This window comes from Muscardinus avellanarius (assembly GCF_963383645.1).
Source record: "Muscardinus avellanarius genome assembly, chromosome: X".
Lineage (NCBI taxonomy): Eukaryota > Metazoa > Chordata > Mammalia > Rodentia > Gliridae > Muscardinus > Muscardinus avellanarius.
Window position 1 is genome coordinate 9,467,430 of NC_137792.1, and position 22,646 is coordinate 9,490,075.

General features: G+C 43.0%; 1 protein-coding gene across 1 annotated transcript in view; it reads left to right on the forward strand.

Annotated features, from left to right (window-relative positions):
- Window positions 1-22,646, forward strand: part of CA5B (carbonic anhydrase 5B) — a gene marked incomplete at its 3' end in the record, with an annotated part of 39,553 nt that overhangs the window by 590 nt on the left and 16,317 nt on the right. Inside the window, exon 2 of the mRNA XM_080719367.1 lies at window positions 14,968-15,165. Coding sequence (XP_080575493.1) covers window positions 14,968-15,165 — 198 coding nt within the window. The remainder of the gene's footprint in view (window positions 1-14,967; window positions 15,166-22,646) is intronic.

Sequence of the window (22,646 nt, forward strand, 5' to 3'; positions counted from 1 at the left end):
GTACTTGGGAGGCTGAGAAGGAGGATCCAAGGATTGTACCAGCCTCAGCTACTTAGTGAGGCTCTCTGCAACTTAGTGAGACCCTGTTTCCAAATAAAGAATAAAAAATAGGGCTGAGGGTATAGCTCAGTGGTAGAATAACCCTGGGTTCAACCCCCACTGCCACAAAAACTCATTTGATTTATATTTATTTATTCATTCATTCATTTATGGTACCAGGGGTTGAACCTACGGGCATTCTACCTCTGAGCTACACTCCCAGCCCTATTTTATTTCTTTATTTTGAAACAGGGTCTCACTAAGTTGTGGAGTACCTCACTAAGTAGCTGAGGCTGGTCACAAACCTGAGATCCTCCTATCTCAGCCTTCCAAGTATTGGGATTACAGGTGCATGCCACTATGTCGGCTAAAATTTTATTTTGAAACAGGGTTTCTCTGCATTTCTGAGGGTCTCACTGAGTTGCCGAGGCTGGCCTTGAAACTACGATCCTCCTGTCTCAGCCTCCCAAGTCCTGGGATCACAGGTGTGTGTCTGGTAGAATGTTGGGTTTTAAACATTTGAGCATTTGTAGATATAGCGTCCTGGGCAGTTTCCTATAGGATTATATACTTTAAGAACTGTGAAAATAACTTTCTTTGTTGATTCACTCAAGTAAATGTGGAAAATCCATTCTTGACCAGGTTTAATATGCTAAAATGATACCGTGCAGAAAATAAACACAAGAGCTATCCAGTTTTAAATATCTTGGAACCTGATAACTTTTTTCCTTTGTCTGTTGTTTTTTGTTTCTGCAGTACTGAGGATTGAATCCAGGGACATTCTATCATTCCTTCTACCTCAGCCTCTTGAGTAGCTGGGATTACAGGCATGTGCCACCAGGCCTGTCTTGGAACCTGATATCTTTCTCATTTCTTGTTAGCAATTGTCTTTTTACTAAGGTTGATCCACAAAATGCAAGTTATTTCGGTGAATCTTATATCTCTGCAAGTTGCATATTAATTTTCGCAAGGAGGCCATGTGGCTTCACACTCTGGCATATTATGGCTAGAGTTGTAAATCACAGAGTTCATCCTAGTGGCCAGCTTGCAAGTATATGCTCTGCTAGAAACATGGAAGATCAAGTGAGACAACATATGATCTTCCTCAAACTTCCGGTTCAGAGCTGGGCAATGTGGCACGTGTCCATAATCCCAGGACTGGGGAAGCTAGGACAAGGGGATCACAGGTTGAAGGCCAGACTCTGAATGTTAGTTAACCGAGATACTCAGCAACTTTGCAAGATCCTGTTTCAAAATAAAATATTTACAAAGGCTGGGGATGTAGTTTGGATATAGAATGCCCATGGGTTCAATCCCCAGCACCAAGAAATGAATGAATGAATGAACTGGGGTTGTAGCTTGTAGGTAAAATGCCCCTGGGTTCAATTGCCGGTACAACAGAAAGAAAGAAAGAAAAAAAGAAAGAAAGAAAGAAAGAGAGAACGAAAGAAAGAAAGACAAAACCAGAAAGCAGAAACCATCTCTGTTTCTTCCTCTGGAAACCAAGTTGTGCCCACATGATGATGTATCATAGATTCTCCACCACGACCATGACACTGATGTAGGGACGGATCATTCTTTGTTAGGAGCTAGACTAAGCATGGTAGAATGGTTAACAACATCCCAGGCCTCTACATACTAGATACTAGTAGAGCCCTCTCACACCCACCCAGATACAATAACCCAACATGTCTGCAGATATTGCCAAACAATATCTTGGATAAGTGGGACAAAATAGCCCCTGGATAAGCACCACTTAGGTGATGGGAGAGGCTAATGCGTGCATTTGTGGAAAGATGAGTTTGAATTTTTGGAGAGATGGAAGTGGCTTAAGTATATCATCAAACAGAAGTCTTTCAGGTTTCCCATTATTTAAAAGAAATTTATAGAATTTTTCACATGTTGGCTTGCATTGCCGTCTAGGTTTCTCCATTCGTCATGTTTCCTCTCTTTGACCCATATGTACGTAATAAAAAGAATGGATAAGAGTGAAATCCCTGGTCAGGTGTGGTGGCTCGTGTTGGTAATCTCACTCTTTGGGAGGCTGAAACAGGAGGGTCCCAGGTTTGAGACCAACCTCAGCAATTTAGTGAGACTCAGCAACCTAATGAGACCCCGTTTTAAAACCAAATTTAAAAAGAGCTTGGGTGTAACTCAGAGTTAGAATGTCCCTGGTTCTAATCCCCAGTACCACAAACAAAGAAAAAATAATGAAACCCCTGTAAATTAGTATTGCTAATCTGGCTAAACCTGTGGGATTAAAACTGTTCCATAGAGCCAGGTATGGTGGTGGATGCTTGTAATCCCAGCATTTGGGAGGCTGAGACAGGAGGATCGTGGTTTGGGGGCAGCCTCAGCTACTACTTAGGGAGGCCCTCAGCAACTCAGTGAAACCTTGTTTCAAAATAAAAAATAAAAAACAGGGCTGGGGGTGTATCTCGGAGGTAGAATGCCCCTGAGTTCCATTCCCAGTACCACACAAAAAAACTGTTTCATATGTAATTACTGGTGCATTGTAATCATACAACATGATAAAATGCAGGGGGGTAGAGGCATACAAGCACACAGCATTTGTTCAGCCCTGCGCCAGTTCCCACCCCACTTGCAAGGTTTTTTTTTTGTGCCTTCAACATTATATTCTCATTAAAATCAACTGGCCTGTCGGGCGTGGTGGCGCACGCTTGTAATCCCCACGCTTCGGAGGCTGAGACAGGAGGATAGCACAGGTTCGAAACCAGCCTCGGCTACTTAGTGAGGCTTTCAGCAACTTAGTGAGACCCTGTTTCCAAATAAAATAGAAAATGGGTCTGGGAGTATAGCTCGGAGGTAGAAAGCCTCTGGGTTCCACCCCCAGTACCACCAAAATAAAAAATAAAAAAATAAAGTCAACTGGCCTGAGTCATAATAAATTTCTGGTTGTTAGGTGTGGCTTCCTACAAGCATGCCCACATCCTACTCAGAATGGTGCTTTGTGGCCTAGAAGCTTAAAATGGAAAAAATTTGTCATCTTTACAAAGTTACTAAAGTTTTCCTTTTTTAAGGGAAAGTTGAAAGTCAAACATCTAAAATCCTGCATGTTTGTGTCTTGATGAGTTTGCTCTTTTGATGGCTTACAAAAGAAACAAAAACAAGCAGTAGTGGCTTAGGGAGGCAGGAGCTTCACTTGAATTATCCACATTGTGTGACGTTTGCTTGTTTCTGAGTTGGGAGGAAAAGCAGGGCACAGGCACCATTCATTTGGCTTGTGCCTTGTTTCACTCAGAAAAATATTGTGATCTTTGTTGATCCACTGAGCATTTCTTCCTCTGATATCCTGACCCCTGGGCCTGCTCAGTTATAGAGACGATATTCAATGCTTCTGGCTGCCTGGTAGCCCAAAGGAAACTCCCTGCACACTAGTGAACAAGAATGACCCAAAGATGTTGAGGACTAGAAACTCAGTGCTAGCCAGGCATGGTGGCACATGCCTGTAATCCCAGAATTTGGGAGGCCGAGACAGAAGGATCATAGGTTTAAGAACTAGTCTCAGCAATTTAGCAAGGCATTCAGCGACTTAATGAAACCTTGCTTCCACATAAAAAATTGAATAGGGCTGAGGATATAGCTCAAAGGTAGAATCCCCCTAGGTTCAATTTCCAGCACCACACACAAAAAGAAAAGAAAAGAAAAGAAAAAGACACTCAGTATTAGGACTGAGGATGTTAGCATGTGAGAGACCCTGGTTCAATCCCTCAACAAAAAAGAAAGAGGAAGCAAGAAAGGAAGGAAGAAAGAGATAAAAAAAACGGAAGAAAGAAAGAAGAGAGAGAGAAATAGGAAGGAGGCAAGCAGGCAGACAAGAAATAAAAGTAACGAAAACCAAGTTTAGCGGCTGTTTGTATTGTTCTGATCATCCTCATCATCGTGTTTATTATCATCACAAGCTCAGTGCCTGCCTCAGGTATTTAAATCTGGCCATTTTAAGACGACGAAACAGAATAAGAACTAAATGAAATAGGAGGTTGTGGCAAATTCAGAAAACATTTCAGGACATCCTTGAGATGTGTACCTTTACCTTCACGGCCAGCCCTCTCACCAAGTAATCATTGGCTGTCAACTCAAATTGCTATTTGCTGTTATCTCCAGAAGCACGAAGTAACTATGGGGACTTAGAGAGGCAATACACCTATTACCCATGATAAAGATAAAATCTTTTTCTCTTAGGGAATCATCTAGTGACATTTAGTCTAATTGTTATATTTCAAAATTTAGGCATGAAGCCAGGCACAGCGGTCCATGCCTGTAATCCCAGTATTTGAGAGTCTGAGAGACGAGAATTGCAAGTTCAAGGCCAGCCTGAGCAACTCAGTGAGACTCTGTTTCAAAATAAATAACAAAATAGTTCTGGGTGTGTAACTCATAGGTAGAACCACCCCTAGGTTCAATCCCCAGTACTAGAGGGAAAACATTGATGTAAGGCCACAGGAAAATGAATTTGATAATTGAATAATTTTATGTGTGTGTATGTGTGGTACTGGGGATTGGACTCATGCACATTCAGTCTCTGAGCTACATCACCAGCTCTTGTTTATTTATTTAATTTTGAAACACGGTCTCACTAAGCTGCCAATGGTCTCATTATGTTGTTGAGGTCGATCTCAAACCTGTGATTCTCCTGTCTCTGCCTCCCAAGTACTAGGATTACAGGCATGTGTCACCATACCTGGCTAAGAAAGTACTTTCTTGGAGTCAATCCTGGATAATATGGGAAAACAGACACCAGAACAAGATTAGAAGAAATATATTGCTGACCCAAGTATGTTGGAAATGAAATTGAAAGACATTCTGGAATCTATCAAATAGCACCAAGTCCAGACTAAGCAAAAGTGGTCATATTTAAACTCCACTTAGCCGGGCGTGGTGGCGCAAGCTTATAATCCCCGCGCTTGGGAGGCTGAGACAGGAGGATCGCACAGGTTCGAAGCCAGCCTCAGTTACTTAGTGAGGCTTTCAGCAACTTAGCGAGACCCTGTTTCCAAATAAAATATATTTTAAAAAAAGGTCTGGGAGTATAGCCCGGAGGTAGAAAGCCTCTGGGTTCCCCCCCTAGTACCACCAAAAAACAAAAAACAAAAAACTCTGCTTAGAGCATATGAAGCTCATGACTGAGACATACAAGAAAGGTAGCTGGCACACACCTGCAATCCCAGTACTTGGAAAGCGGAGACAGGAAGATCTCAGGATTCAGGCTAGCATCAGCAATTTAGTGAGGTCCTCAGCAACTTAGCAAGATCCTCTTATTTTTGTGGGTCTGGGGATGGAACCCAGGGGCATTTGAACTCCGAGCTATACCCCTGCCCTATTTTTTCTTTATATTGAAACAGGGTCTCATTATGTTTCAAAGGGCCTCACTAAGTAGCTGAGGCTGTCCTCAAACCATGATCAAGTCTCAGCCTCCCGAATGCTGGGATTACAAACATGTACCACCATGCCCGGCTAAGACCCTCTTTTAAAATAAAAAATAGCCAGGTATGGTGGTGCACGCTTGTAATCCAAGTATTTGGAAGGCTGAGACAGGAGGATCGGGTTCTCCGTAGCCTCAGCTACTTAGTGAGGCACTGCACAACTTAGTGACACTGTTTCAAATAAAGAATAAAAAAAATTGGGCTGTGGGTGTATCTTGGAGTTAGAATGCTCCTGGGTTCAATACCCAGCACCACAAAATAAGAAAAAAAAGAGGACCAGGGGTGGATCTCCGAGGTAGAATGTCCCTGGATTCCACCACCAGTACCGCAAAATAAATAAATACATAAAGAAAGAATCATACCAGAAAGCAACTTTGAAATAAGTTGTTCATGTCATTTTGGATACCAGAACCTTAATCCTAAATCAGTTCCTTTCTATCACTACAGGTATAAGACCTGGAGGTTTTTATATTAATATAGGACTTTAATTAGATGAGATTGAAGTAGGATAAAAGAAAAATGAATAGGTAGAAAGTAGACATAAAGAAAAGGGAAATATAACTTTAATATGAAATCCTTGGCTAAATTTCCTCACTCAACAAGCCTGGAACCTCAATCCTGAGTTTCTGGCAAATTTACACATCTTTCCTCATTAACTTGTGATAAGTACTAAAAAGTATCTATTAATCAGACAGCAGAGACCACACAAAAGATCGAGAAGGTGACCAGATTACCACACAGAAAATTCACTCACCTGTGCTCCTTACTTTAGGCACTGTTAACTATCTTATCAATGACAGAGGATATTCCTGTATCAGGTCCAGATGACTGGACCACTAGAGATCATCCAATGATCTCCAGACTGATAGTATCCACATGTATTTTTTTTTTTTTTTTGGTGGTACTGGGGGTGGAACCCAGAGGCTTTCTACCTCTGGGCTATACTCCCAGACCTTTTTTATACTTTATTTGGAAACAGGGTCTCACTAAGTTGCTGAGAGCCTCACTAAGTAGCTGAGGCTGGCTTCGAACCTGCGCGATCCTCCTGTCTCAGCCTCCCAAGCTCTGGGATTACAAGCGTGCGCCACCACGCCCGGCTCCACATGTATTTTTTATAGCCACCCCTCATCAATAATTGTTTGGATTTTCAGATTCTCAACATCCACACATCTCAGAGGGGAAAAAAAATTCCCAAGCTCTTCCAATAAAATGAACAGAAAGTAGCAGTATATTCTACTGCTTATCACAAAACCTTTATTATTTTATAATAAAAAGGGATACATGGCAAGAATAGCAGAAAGACTAGTGGAGAAATTAAAGTTTGTTTTAGAACCATCTTTAGTCAGGAAGAATTCATTATAGACAGACAACTTAACACATGAGATACCTTAATTTTCTTTGGATCATTAGCTGTTTCAAGAATATTTAATTAAATAATTTTTGAAAAGTTATAAAAGTGTTTACCCTAAAATATAAAGTAAAATTTTCTATTTTAAAAAATGTTGGTATGATGTGAATATTTTATTCTGTTTTAGACCCATTTTGCTAGTTTCTGGTTATACTTCCCATTACACAGTCATTACTCAGAGGGCAATTCCTTTTTTTATTTTTTTGAAAGAACAAACTAAATTTGAAATTAGCACGAGAATGCTTTCCATACGTGCCCAGTCAATCTTGGTATAGATGCCATCAAGTATGCAAAGATTAACAGAATTTCAAATAGAAATTTTGGACAAGGAGCCAGGTGTGGTGGTGCACACTTATAATCGCAGTACTTGGGAGGCTGAGACAGGAGGATCACAGGTTCATGGCCAGCCTCAGCTACTTAGTGAGGCCCTCCACAACTTAGTGAGTCTCTGCTTCAAAATTAAAAAAAAAAATAGGGCTAGGGGTATAGCTTGGAGGTAGAATGCCCCTGGGTTTAATACCCAGTAACACGATAAATAAATAAGCAAATAATAAATAAATAAATTGGGGGCAAGCTCAATGACATAAAAACACTGAAATTAAAGTAGAACTAGATTTAGGACATTTTATCCTATGTTTACATCAACAGGACAGACAGTACATGTCAGGAGAAATGCTGTTAACAGTGTTTGCTAAGTTCAGTAATAAAATTAAAGATCTACAGTTAAATTAACTTTCATGAAATGAAACCACTGCTTTCTGATTTATCTTTAAGACCGGACACAACCCAAGTATCATACTTTCTGTCTTTAAACAAAAGGCCAATATCAATACAAATGCTACTACAACGAAGTAAACGCCTGGCTGTTTCAGGTTCCGCCACATAAAGTGCCGTGATACAGCTCCCCACAGCCGACTGCTGTATGTCTGTGAGAGGCTGGGGTGGAACCCAGGGCTTTGCGCATGCCAGGCAGGTGCTCTCCCGCTGAGCTCCAGCCTCAGACTTTAAAACACACATTTAAACAGTTTGAGCACTAAGCAAGTCATGAACTCAGGAGCACAGACTGAGAGTGGAAGAAGTATAGGTTCCCAAGACGATTTTGTATTCATAAACGTTAACAAATCGGGTTCATCACAACTATTAGCAATAAAATAGAATACTAGAACAGCTATTAATAACGTAAAGCATAGGGGCCCTTAGCACTGAGATCTACAGACACATCCGCATGTTTTGAGTGATCCCACAACACTTTAAGGATGAGTGTGCCTGCAGAACAGATGGCCATTTCTTAAGGACTGACCGACGAATTCACGAAGACAAAAACCCAGCTTCATAGCAGGTGCAGAGTTGCAGGTCTGTATTCTCAGTTCTTGGGTTCCAGCCGAACACCTCGAAACTCAGCCAGACGCTGTTTGAAAATAAAACAGAAATAAAATGAAAAGAGCTGGGGATGTAGCTCAGAGGTAGAATAAACACCCCTGGGTTTTATCCCCAGTGCCACCATAAAGGAAACCAGAAAAAGACAGGTTAGTCATAGAACTTGCCACATGCCAAAACACCCTCTTTCCCCACGTGTTAATTTATGTTTCTCAAGTGTTTGAGAAGGGCCACTGTGTAAACTACGAGGCCGTAGAAGGGCAGTAGAACCCCGCATCCATCTTCCATCACTTAACCGAATGCTGAATTCTTTCCTTCCAAGAAGTTGCTCATCTTCTTCTCTCTGATGCTTCCTATCAGCTTTTCTCCTGCCATTCTCATCTTCGACACTCTCCCTCCTTTCCTCTTGCAGGTCCAGTGGTCATGGACATGAGTGTGAGTGGAGATTATACACATCTGGAGGGCCTTTTTGCCAGCCGGGTTGCTTTTGTTCTTTATTGAGCTGTTTGTGAACTTTTTTTTCAGTACTGGGGATGGAACCCAGGGGCATTTTACCTCTGAGCTACAACACCAGCCCTATTTTTTATTCTTTATTTTGAAACAGGGTCTGAGTTGCAGAGGGCCTCACTAAGTAGCTGAGGCTGTCTGCGAACCGTGATCCTCCTGTCTCAGCCTCCCAAGTCCTGGGATTACAAGCGTGCGCCACCACGCCTGGCTGTTTGTGAACTTTTAATGTGAATACCCAGCCATTCTCTTCTTGTTTTTTTTCTTTTTTCTTTTGAACCATGGTTGCTTCCAATTCACCAGTTCTTGGGTAGAATTTCTCTCTCTTTCCTCTTGATTGAGGAAGATTCCGGGAGCATTTCTCTTCTTTCTTCAGAAAAGCATGGACAGCTGACGACTTAAGATGAAGATTCCTGTTCTGGACGTTTGGCAGTCTGCTCCCCAATGAGTAGGGGAGACCCTCTATTTCTTTCCTCCGCATGCTGCATCCAACTTTTGGTGTCCCGGGTGAGGCAGTGCCTTCACTCTGTCTCCAGGAGGATCACTGCAGCTTTTCTAGAGTGGGGAATGGCAGTTTTGGGGCTCTGAGCAAGGCAGGCAGCTCTTTATCACCACAGCTGGGTCTTGCCTTCCTTTCCTTTCGAGGAGCCTCTCTGTGACTTGGGCAGCATGGGACATGCGCAGGTGCCTGTACTGAAGATGTCACAGCTTGGCTGGTCATTTGAGGGCCAATCCGCGGAGAAACCAAGGGCGAGTTTTCTTCCCTCTCTGCATCAGGACGCCTCAGGGCTCTTGCACTTTCCCCGACCTTCTCGGAACCTCTGGCTATGAGATGCTAGCCCACGCTGAGATGGAGCGCCAGGCGCCCCTGGGCGACTTCACTACTTCCTGGTTGCTTCTCACTTTCCTTTCCTTGCCATGTGGCTGTCACTGGATCTGAATCTTCGGCATTCAAGGGAGAAGCCTGGGTGGCACTGCCCTCACCTGCATGGACGGCGATGGCGCCGTCAGTGCTGGGGCCGGGGTCTGCCCACTCTCAGTGCCCCCACCACTCCCCTAACCCGCCTCAATGACGTCATCAGTGCTGGGTAGCCGAGCATCTTCAATGCCCCCCCACCCCACTCACTCCATTCCAGGGCCCCTGCCATTGTCAGTGCCCCACCCTCCCCTCAACCGAATCAGTATTCCGCTCACCCGCACTGTAGCCTGTGGCCTGTGTGTCCTCCATGCTTCCGCCAGTCCCCTTACCCGCTTTGATAAAGATGAGGTCACCAGAGCCCCCCCTGCCTGTCCTTAGTGCTCCCGCCACGCCCCTCACCCAACTGGATGATCATTATGACCTTGTTGTCAGTGCTAGGCCCGAGGCCTGTCCGTCTGCAGTGCTCCTGGCTTACCGCTTTGATAATGATGACGTCATCAGTGCTCCCCCACCTGCCCGTACTCAGTGCTCCCGCCACTCCCCTCACCCGATTCAATGATCATCATGACCTCGTGGTCAGTGCTGGGCCCCGAGGCCTGCCCATCCTGAGTGCGCCTGGCACTCCCCTTACCCGATTCGATGATCATGACCTTGTCGTCACTGCTGGGCCGGAGGCCTGCCCGTCCTGAGTGCTCCCGGCACTCCCCTCACCTGCTTCGATAACATGACATCATCAGTGCTGCCCCCACCCCCCCGGCCTGCCTGTCCTCAGTGCTCCCGCCACTTCCCTTTCTGATTCCACGATCATGACCTCCTGGTCAGTGCTGGGCCCCGAGGCCTGCTGGTCCTGAGTGCTCCTGGCACTCCCCTTATCCCCATCAGTACTCCCCTCACCCCCTGGGGCCCGAGATCTGCCCCCCTCGGTGCTCCCGGCGCTCCTCCCCCCGGATGACTCTGACGTCATCAGTGCCCGTGGTCACAGGGCTCCCCTCCCCTCACCTGTGTCCTTGATGATCACTTAGCGCTCAAGGTTGGTGGCCTCCTCGTCCTCGGGGCTCTCGGGGCCCCCCAAACTTCCCTCTCCGCTTCCCTCTCCCGCGTCGCTGGCGTCGCTGGCGTGGATGGCTTCGATGGAGTGGATGGCGTGCATGGCGTCGTCAGCGCTGGGGCCCGCGGCCTCTTCCTCGTCGTCGCTGCTGCTCAGCTGCAGCTGCTGCCAGAGATCGTGGGGCTCCGGGACGACCTGCAGGTGGCGGTTCCCCGCTGCCCCCGCGTCTTGCGCCAAAGCGGCCTGGCGGCTCCGGCATTCGGCGGGGTAGTACCTCTGGACGGTCTCCCACAGCTCCTGGTTGACGAGCGTGTTTCTGTGCGTTCCCAGCAGGGCCCAGCCGCCGATCCGGAAGCGGCAGAAGGGGCAGTGCAGGCTGGCCTTCTCCACGATGGACCACAGGCACGGCTTACACAGCGTGTGCCCACAGGGCAGGGTCACGGGCTCCACGAGGATCTCCGTGCAGATATGGCACTCGAACTCGGACAGGGGAGGCGCAACGGGGCGAGACGCGGCCATTTTGGCAAACCCCCTTCAGCTCTCGAGGCTCTCCGTCAAGCGGCTTCGGGCTGGTGAGGCCTCGTGTCCCACCGCTTCCGCTGAGACGCCCGCACTTCCGGCGAGAGGCCAGGAACCTTCTAGAACTTGGCTCCCCGCAGCTGTGCCCCGCCCCTTTTGGCACCAACCCATTGGCTACGCCCTCGGTGCCCCGTCCGTCCCTCTGTGCCCCGTCCTCGCTGTGCCCCCTCTTCGCCCCTCACCGTGCCCCGCCCTCGCTGTGCCCCACCCGTCGCTGTGCCCTGGTCCTATTCCTGCCAGACTCCTCCCTTGAACCCCCATTATGACCCGCTCTTGCTTTCCCACCCTGGAAAACAACTTTTCTCCAGCACTGGTATTTCTAAGGGTCTAGCGCAGATCTTCCTAATAGGTTTGGAAATGGTTTCCTACTGAATAGCTTGAGTTTAGACTTCAGGCTGGTATTAACGAACACCTAGTGTTTGCTTTTGTTTTTTAGTACTAGAGATTGTACTCAAGGGCATTCTACCTCTGAGCCACAACTCCAGCCTTATTTTTTTTTTATCTTTTACTTTGTTGCAAAGTCTCCCTAAGTTGTGGAGCCTACCTGCAATCCTCCCATCTCATCCTCCCAAGTACTGGTATTACAAGCGCGCCCCACTGCACCTGGCCTGAATTTTTAGTTTTTCTTTTCTTTTTTTTTTTTTTTCGGAGCTATTTCTTCAGTGTGCTTCACTATCAGTTTCTGTGGAAGAATTAACTTTAGCGGGCTCTGCACAATTGGTTGTTTCCATGTGTTGTTGTGGGGCTCCCCTTTTTGCACTGTGGTACTGACAATTGGACCTAGGGGTGTACCTCTTAACTACACCTTATTTATTTATTTTTGCAGCACTAGGGCTGGAACTCTGGGCATTCTAACTCTGAGCTCCACCCCCAGCCCTATTTTTTACTCTTTATTTTGAACCAGGGTTTCACTGAGTTGCAAAGGGTCTCACTAAGTGACTGCGAACCACAATCCTCCCCGTCTCAGCCTCCCAAATGCTGGAATGCAAGCGTGTGCCACCACATCAGGCCCATCCTATTTATTTTAAGAGAAGATCTCACTAAATTATCATAAGCTGGCCTCAAACCTGCGATCCTGCTGTCTCAGCCTCTCCAGTACTGGTATTGTATGTGTATAACAGCGCATCCCGGCTCTGAGGAGCTCTTTTTCTGTAGTAACTTAAATATTATGTCTGCCTATTCTCTTTGGCACCTGTATTCTTTCTGGTATGATCTACATTGTCTAACCTCTTTGAATAGAGCCTGGAGCTCCATTCATGAAAACCCGAATTTGTCATCCCACTTTTTGGGGATCTCAACATTTTCTCTTTTCCTTAAGTTTGAGCAGTTTATTTATTTATTTTAGAACCAAGGGATAGAACCTGGGGCATTTTACCACTGAGTGACCACCCCCCCCCCCGGTACTTGTATGTATGTATGTATGTATGTATGTATGTATTACTGAGAATTGAATCCAGGAGCATTCTACCTCTGAACTACCCTCCTAGCCCTATTTTATTTTTTTTTATTTTGAAACAGTTCCTACTTAGTTGCAGAGGGCCTTGCTAAGTTTCTGAAGATGGCTGCAAACCTGTGATCCACCTGTCTCACCCTCACAAGTACTAAGAATACAGGCATATGCCAGTACTATGGATTCTTAATGACAGTGAGACTCTGCTTACTTAAGGCAGAGTTATACAACCACTTTATTTATTTTACTTACCTTATGTAAAAAAAATCCTACAAATAAGGGCTCTATGGGTAAGAACACCTAATTGTCTTCCTATTTTGAGGGAAAAGATGAGCAACTACCAGGAAATTGTGTCAGACTGCTTTTTGTTTAAATGGAGGAAGAGGAGGAGAGGCGAGAACAAAAGTGTGAATTGATCTTTAGAAAAACAAGCCCATGGCAAAACCCTGTTTGAAAACTAAAATATACAAAGGGCTAGGAGTATAGCTGGGAGGTAGAATGCCCGTGGGTCCAATCCTCAGTAGAAGGAAGGAAAGACATGTCCTTGGCAAAGCTTGCTTCACTTAGAGGGCAGTGACTAAATCTGTCCACCCCAGTGAGGCATGGTTAAGGAGGAGGTGGGCATGGAAAAGAAAACCTGCTGGAAGCCAAATTTTTAAGTTGAGGGGCATCAACTGATAGTTGCATTATGGTCATAAAATGGCAGCTGAAGGAATGGGCCTGGTTTTCTTGGGCTCCTGTACTGACGTCAGAGTGGGAATGAGAGTTCATTCTTTTCATTTCCTGAATGAAATGATGAACAATTAAGGATGACTGAGAATATTGTTTGGGTTATCTAATCATGATTCCAGTTCTTCCCTGCTCTTGCAGGAGACCTTCATTAATTGGCTTCGAAGAGTGTGAATTCTCTAATTATCGGCCATGGTATCTCACAGGGGAAAAAGTATGATCTCTTTGTAAGAGGAATCTTCACATCAGGGCTGTTAAGGTTTTCTAGGAGATTAGAAATCAGCAAAATTTGAATAAAATTCAGCACCTCCCATCATAGCAGTTGAATAACCAATAATCAAATTAAAGGGCATGTATTTAATATGTATTTAATTAGGAACTAGAGCACAACAATAAAATGAGGAAGATTTGTCTCCTGCACACAGGATTTCATGCTGATAAGATTATAAGATGATGGCATGAGGCCAGTTCATATGCAGTTTCCATTTTACATTTATGAAACAGAAAGTCCTTGTTCTTCTTTCGGGTGAATTCTTGTTCTTTATTAGCTTTTTATACTCAGGTTTTTTTATACTAAGGTGGAAAAAATCCAAAACACTGGGTTTGGACCTATGCAGGGATGAAAAATTAGAAAGAACTACTCTGATTTTTGCACATGGCTTTTATCTCTCAACTTTGGCTTTATAGACTTTTGGGCCTAGATAATTCTAGGCCATGAAAGGTGTTTGTCTGCATCTCTGGCTTCTGTCCACTAGAGGACAGTAGCACCCTCCCCCAATTTTGTCCTCCCATAACAGTATCCAGATATTGTCAAATATGCTTTAAGGGCTGAATCACTCCTGATCAAAGAACCATTAGTCTGCACACTTAGGAGAGCTAGATGTCTAGACAGCTGAAACATGTTTAAAAAAAAAAACTAAGAAAATCTTTTCCCTTTAGTACTAGGGATTGAAAGCAGGGCAGTCTACGTATGAGGTATACCCCCTGCCCTTTTTAATTTTTATTTTGAAACAGGATCTAAGTTGATGAGAATCTTACTAAGTTGCTAGGGCTGGCCTTGAACCTTCAATCCTCCTGTTCCAGCCTCTCAAGTACTGGAATTGCAGGTGTGTGCCACAATGTCCAACCAAGGCGTGGGAAATTATCAACAAAAAAAAAGAAAGCCCCATTTCCTCAAGGCTCTAATCTCCGCTCATTTTGCTGTTGTGCTAGGACTCATGGTACTGGGTTTAGGTTACATCAGTGGAAAGACTGAGATGTGTTGGCTTTGGAGGGTGACAAAATAATGGTCCCCTGCAAGGCGCCCTCTGATCCTCTGCTTTAGGCAGGTGACTGAAGCCCTAAGTGGCTAGTTTCTATGACTTTCGGTTGCGACTGGCCTCTATGGGTTCTCCCCATATGGAATTGTGTGGTGTGAGAAGGTGGATAATGTATAGTCATGCTAATTGTACCACCCTGCTCTCTCCCTAGTACATCCCCTGTGGGAGAACTTGGACCTGGTTCCTGGGGGTGATCGACAGTCGCCAATCAACATCCGATGGAAAGACAGTGTTTATGATCCTGGCTTAAAACCACTCACCATCTCCTATGACCCAGCCACCTGCCTCCACATCTGGAATAATGGGTATTCTTTCCTTGTGGAATTTGAAGATTCTACAGATAAATCAGGTAAGGTGATGATATGGTAGTCTGCAGTTAAAGAAAATGTCGTGGGTGCGTGTGATGGAGCACACCTGTAATCCCAGTATTTGGGAAGCTGAGACAGGAGGATCACGGGTACAAGGCCAGCCTCAGCAATTTAGTGAGATCCCCTCAGCAACTTAGTGAGACCCTCTTTCCAAGAAACTTCTGAGGGTATAGCTAAGAGGTAAAATGTCCTTAAACCCCAGTACCACCAAAAAGAGAGAGTGGAAGTGTCATATCAAAATTGACCTCTTTATTAGCAATGACATGAAACCCATTGGCTTTTCTTATTGAATGTATGCAAAAATTCTCCTAGTTTTTATGCACATTTTCTTCCACTAGTTTAGTTAATATTTTTATTTCTTTTGCGTGTGTGTGGGTCTGGGGATGGAACCCAGGAGCATTTGACCTCCGAGTTACACCCCCTGCCCTATTTTTTATTCTTTATTTTGAAACAGGGTCTCATTAAGTTGCAGAGGGCCTCACTAAGTAGCTGAGGCTGTCCATGAACAGCGATCCTCCAGTCTGAACCTCCTGAATGCTGGGATTACAAGCATGCGCCACCACGCCTGGCCTAATATATATATATATATATATATATATATATATATATATATATATATTCTATAATTGGTATAGAAGAAAGGATGTAAAATTGAAGCTTTGCCATAAGTTTATTTTATGCATATATTGAACATATGCTCATTTTCCTCTGCTTGCTAACTTCATATGAACTACTACATTAAATAATAATATTATGAATTATATGTCACTTTTCGTACTACAATACATTTGAAATGGGGGTGAAAAGAACATTCATATGTCTATTAGGTTATAGTCTTAACTAGTTAAGACTATTCTTATACTAAAACAATGGAAACTTACAAGCTGTTAGTTTTGCTAAATAATTACCTAACTTAAATACACATTTTGAGAGTTCTCCATTCATATATATTCAAGTATATATTCAAACATATTTATTATATAAAATATATATTCAATTCAAAAATATATATATGTATATATAATTTTCTTCATCCTGCCTAATATAAACTAATAAGAGTGAGGTCAAAGTTTACCTGAAATTTTTAATATTTATGGAAGATAGAATGTGATTAATCCTGGGCAATTTCCTATTTTTTTTTGTACCAAGGATCGAATCAGGTTTTTGTGAATGCTAGGGAGGGATCTTACCTCTAAGCTACATCCCCAACTCACCCCTTACATTTATTGAATTTGATGGCATCAAATAGTCATAATTAGTCTGAAATAATTAATATTTGAAATCATTCATCTAAAGTAGTGGATTTCAGTCAGGAACAATTTTACCACACTTCTCCTCATGTACTCCCCTTTCTACCCTGAACTGAGGACACTTGGAAACCCCTGGAAACATTTTTGGTTGTCACATCTAGTGGTGAGGGGGAGTTCAACTGGCATCTAGAGGATGAAGACCAGGGATACTGCTAAGATTCTATAATGCACAGGTCAACATTAAGGAAGCAGTAACCCAGCCTCAAATAGCAATAGAGCTAAAGTTAAGAACTCCTGATGGCAAGGCAATTTGCTTTTTTTTATGAATATGAGGTAACGAGTCCATGAAATTAATAATTAATAAAGTAAAAATATAACTTAACAGCACATATAGAATTGTTCACTCCTGTATTTGCCTGGCTCTGGGTTTATCAGCTATTCCTTTGCTTTCTCTGCATTTTCCTAGTGATGCTCTGTCTCTTAGACATGGCTTTTTGGTCCAACTGCAGACAGACTGTTCCTTCAATAAGGCTTAGTGTCTCTCTGGTTGTCTCTCTGACATGCTTCTCTGCTGCAGTTTAGGAAGTATATGAGTCTGTTCTTAAGGGTTTAGGTGCCTCCATGTTGCCCATTTTCCTACATCTCTAAGAAGGGACAACTCCATTTCCTTCTAGATTTATTTTTAACACAATGTGTAAGAAAAATTGTAGAGGGGTTGACAACTTTTCACTTGTTTGACTGGGAAGGACTAAAACTAATCTTTCTTAATTTTTCCAAAACACTAGTGTATGCCCTCATTTCAACTGGAAGCCCATAATAGAAGAATTTTGCAAATTATTGCTGCCTAGAATTGGAAATCTTAAGAAGATGTTTAATGGGTTTATTAACCAAGTGAGTTAACTCCAAGAACTTTCTTTTTTTTTTTTTGTGGTACTGGGGGTGGAACCCAGGGGCTTTCTACCTCCAGGCTATACTCCCAGACCTATTTTATTTGGAAACAGGGTCTCACTAAGTTGCTGAGAGCCTCACTAAGTAGCTGAGGTTGGCTTCAAACTTCTGTGATCCTCCTGTCTCAACCTCCCAAGTGCAGGGATTACAAGCATGTGCCACCACACCCGGCTAACTCCGAGAACTTTCAAGACAAATAGCTGTTTGTTTTATTTTTTTAGTCTTATTTTTTTAAATAATGGGTTTAAGAAGAGTGCATGTGTGTGTGTGTGCGTGAGCGCATGTGTATGTGTGTGTTTGTGTGTGTGTGATTGGAGACTGAATTCAGGGCCCCGTGCATGCTAGGCAAGCACTCTACCATTAAGCTATATCCCCATACCCTTTTGTTTTATTTTATTTTGAGACTAAGTTGCCCAGGCTGGCCTCAACGTTGAGATCTTCCTGCTTCACCCTCTGGAGTAGCTGGGGTTTCAGGCATGGGCCACAACACCCAGCAAAGTTAAGAATTCTTATCAACCCATTTGCATGGGTAATCTCAGATGAAAAACAAATGACTCATGTTCTCATTGTAATAGCTCTGTAAGTACCTACAAACCAACTGACTAAATAATCCCCAAGATCCTACATTCCATAGATGAATAAATCTCTTGCTTTTTTTTTAACACAATGTGTAAGAAAAATTGTAGAGGGGTTGACAACTTTTCACTTGTTTGACTGGGAAGGACTAAAACTAATAATCCCTTTTATTATGCTTTAATAATTACTTTCTATAGCATACTACCAATCTTTAATAAGTACCTTTCTATTTCTGTCTCTTTTTTCTTTTAGTGACTGCCATTTAATTCCTGCTTATTCTTCACTGCTATTTCTCTGTACTACTGCAAAACAATCAATAGAATTCAGAGGGGGAAAGAGCAAATGAACATAAAAATAAAGAGTAAGAGAAAGCAAAGACATCCTAGAGATGAAGACAAGGAAGAAACAATTCTAGGAAAGAAAGGATGGAATAAATATCGATGTGTCTGAATTTGTAAAAACAAAATGAAAGAAAAACAGAAAACAGCAAACAAAACAAATCCCTAAGAAATGCTGCTATAGTGTGGCTTTTTTTTTTTTTTTTTTTTTTTTTTTTTTTTTTTTTGGTACTGGGATTCCTGGAAACCCTTCTACCTCCGGGCTACACTCCCAGACCTATTTTTTATACTTTTTTATTTGGAAACAGGGTCTCTTAAGCCAGCACTGCTGGCTTCAAACCTGCGCGATCCTCCTGTCTCCACCTCCCAAGCGTGGGGATTACAAGCGTGCGCCACCACGCCCGGCTTAGTGTGTTTTATAAAGAGCTGGAATACAGGGAAGGGTAAGGAGCCAGGAAAGGTATGTGACAAAAACGACTCCTAGTGGACTTTATGGAATGCAGCTAAAGCAGTGCTTAGAAGGAAATGTATACATGAAATTGCCTGTAACCAAGAAGAAGAAATTTCTCAAATAACAATCTAGCTTTCCACCTTGAGAAACTAGGGGGGAAAAAGAAGAGCAAGCTAAGTCCAAATGAGAAAGAAGGACATAGTACATAACAGAGCTTACAGAAATCAATGAAATGAAAAGTTGGTTCCTTGGAATGATCAACAAAGTTAACAAACCTTTAGTTAGGTGGACCAAGAAAAAAATAAGAGACAACAAATTGCTAAAATCTGGAACGAAAGAGGGAACAGTACAACCTCCCTTACAGAAATTAACAGATTTATAAGAGAAGGTATGTAAACATCTCATGGTATTGTCTTCTCCCGGGTATCGTTTCGGTATCTGGTTCCCCTGAATATGCCACAGTTACTGCTTTTAATAAGTGCATGTGAGCGATTGACATATTGTGGAGAAGGGCACTATATTATTCCTGAGATGACATTGTCTTGGTCAACATTCTCACTGCTGTGAACCAAAAAGCCTGACAACACATAAATTAGAGGAAGGAAGATTTATTTGCTCACAGTTTTTGGAGATTTTTTAGTTCAGTCCATGTCAGGCCAGGTCTACGGAGCTCAGGGCATGGTGGTGGGAAGCAGAGAGAGGGCGAGAGCAAGGGCTTTGGTCTTCACATCATGAAGGAAGGCCTGAAGCAAGAGAGAGAGCAAAGGAGGAGAGAACCACATATCATCCCCAAGGCCACACCCCCTCCTTAGCAACCAAACCAAGCTTGCTTGGAACACTGCTACTTTGTTTTGTTGAGTGCTAGGGGGACATTCTAAACCCAAACCATCACAGACATGGATAATCCCAGTAAATGATCACCTTCCCTGAAATTCCTCTTAGGGAAAAAGTCACTTTACATTCACAGGAAGTGAAGCTAGGAAGAATGTTTTCATTAACATTTTAAGCTCTCCTGTCCTATTTTTGGTTCTGTATTTACTTTTAAAAAAATTAATGATTTTTTTGAGGAAAGTTACAGAGTTCAGCCATCAGACCTACAATCCAATTTTAAAATGTTTCCATCACTCGAAAAAAACTCCCCGTGCCCACTTCCTGCACTTATTGTTATTATTATGGGTTCTGTAATTACATTTATCTTCCTGTCTTTTTCTGCTGGCTTCATTTGCTTGCACATTGAAAAACAAAAGAAGAGAGTAAATGTTACAGATATTTCTCACTGTAAACCAGACATTATGCTAGATATTTTGTATTTGTTGTCTTTTTTTTTTTTTTGTATTGGGGATAGAACCCAGGAATATTCTACATCTGAGCTATACCCCCAGACTTTTTTAGTTTTTATTTTGAAACAGAGTTTTTCTAAGTTGCTGAGGCTGGCCTTGAACTAATCATCCTCAGTCTCAGCCTCCCAAAGTCCCGGGATTACAGGTGTGCATTATCACACCCGGCTGTCATCTAATTTTTTAAAGAAGTTTTCATTTTAGAGCACAGAAATAACAAAACATCAAATACATAAGTATGTATTTGTTTGATAGATCTATATTGATTTGACACATCTGTTTTTTTTTTTGCTTTGCTTTTTTGGGGGGAGATACTGGGGATGGAACCTAGGGGTATTCTACCTCCAAGATACACTCCCAGCCCTATTTTTTATATATTTTTTTTGGAAACAGGGTCTCACTGAGTTGCAAAGGGCCTCACTAAGTAGCTGAGGCTATCCGCGAACTGTGATCCTCCTGTCTCAGCCTCCCAAATGCTGGGATTACAAGTGTGTGCCACCATGCCCAGCTTGACACATCTTTTGACTGGTCTCTCATTTTACTATCTTCTGTCTCTCTTCTGTGCTCCATTCTTGGAAGGCTATATGTTCCTTCTTCTTCACTCATCTTCCACACTAGACCCCACCCTTCCCCTTTGCTTTTGCTGTGGTTACTAGTGACATCCCAACTAGCCCCACAGCTATGTGATAGACTATTTCTTTGGTTCTGCTTTCCTTGCATATTTGATAAGTGCCAGGCAGTGTGGTATGTGCTCCGAATAGAAAGAGAAAGAAGTGATGTATCCTGCCCTTAAGGAGCTTAAAGTGTGGTGGAGAGATGGACCCTAGAAGAGACGGTACTATTACATAGTGCTAAGTGCTGTGGCACATGGCTGGTTAGGAGGCTTTCTGGTAGAGGTGACTCCTGGGCTATCTATATGGAGGTAGAAGTGTGAGGCAGTGTGATGCTTGTGTTAGGCTGTATAAAGTGTAAGGGGGAGGTAAAAGAAGAGCAGGTCTGGAAGTAAGTAAGAGCTGCTCTGTGGAGAGTTCTGCAACCATGCTCATTGACTGAGAATCTGGGCACAGCTTAGCTGGGTACTCTGGCTCTTTCTCGTGAGGTTGTGACTAAGCTGTCAGTCTTTTTGGGGGTGTCATATTAAGGCTCTTCTGGCAAAGGATCCTCTTACAAAGTCACTCAAGCAGTTGTTAGCTGGAGTTTGTTTCTGCCAGGGCCTCTGTTCCTGGGTGACTGAAGGCCAAAGGCCACCCTCATTGTCTTGTCACGTGGGCTTTTCAATAGGGGCAGCTCACAATGTGACAGCTGCCTTTGTCAAGCTTTGCCAGAAAGCAAGTGAGAAACATCGGGGAGAGCAAGCAGGATGAAAGTCTAAGTCTTTTGGAACCTAATCTGGAAAGAGACATGTCATCACTGTTACCCACAGAAGCAAGTGATGAGCTCCAACTCACACTGAGGAGATGGGATTGCACAGGGCTGTGAATACCAGGGGATGGGGATCATTGGCTAGCAAGTAACATGCATGGCTAATGTGGCTACTGACACATAACTAATACTCTTAACTGCTTTATGCAGTAGACTACCTTCCTTGCCTCCCACTATATGCAATTTATGTTTTGGTACTGGGGGTTGAACCCAGGGTTATTCTACTTCTGAGCTATACCCCAAGCCCTTTTTATTTTGAAGTCAGGTATTGTGATTCCCCTGGCATGGTTTTTATTGCTGAGAAATACTTTGGCTATTCTGGGATTTTTATTGTTCCAAATGAATTTAAGGACTGATTTTTCTATGTCTGTAAGGAATGGCCTTGGTAATTCAATGGGTATTGCATTGAATCTGTAGATCACTTTTGGAAGTATGGCCATTTTGGTGATATTTATTTTGCCTATCTATGAACATAGAAGATCTTTCCATCTTCTAAGGTCTTCTTTGTTTTTTGTTTGTTTGTTTGTTTGTTTGTTTGTTTTTTTGCAGTACTAGGGATGGAACCCAGGGGCATTCTACCTCCAGGCTATACCCCTAGCCCTATTTTTTATTCTTTATTTTTTGAAACAGGATCTCACTGAGTTGCAAAGGGCCTCAGTAAGTAGCTGAGGCTGCCAGTGAACTGTGATCCTCCTGTCTCAGCCTCCCAAATGCTGGGATTACAAGTGTGTACCACGACACCTGGCTGATTTCCTTTTTAAATGTTTTATAATTTTCTTTGTAAAGGTCTTTTACCTCCTTGGTTAAGTTTATTCCTAAGTATTTTATTTTTTGTGGGATATCCTGAGTGGAAGTGTTTTCCGGATTTCTTTTTCAGTGGATTTATAGTTGGTATACAAAAAAAAGCTTCCGATATTTTAAGATTAATTTTGTATCCAGACACTTTGCTGGATTTGTTGATCAGTTCTCTAAGCCTTTTGGTTGAGTTTGGTGGGTCTTCTAAGTATGTCATCTGCAAATAGTGAAAATTTGGTTCTTCTTTTCCTTTTTGTACTCCTTCGATTTCATTTTCTTGCCTTAAAGCTCTGGCTAGAGTCTCAAGTACTAGATTAAAAAGAAGTGGTGATAATGGACATCCTT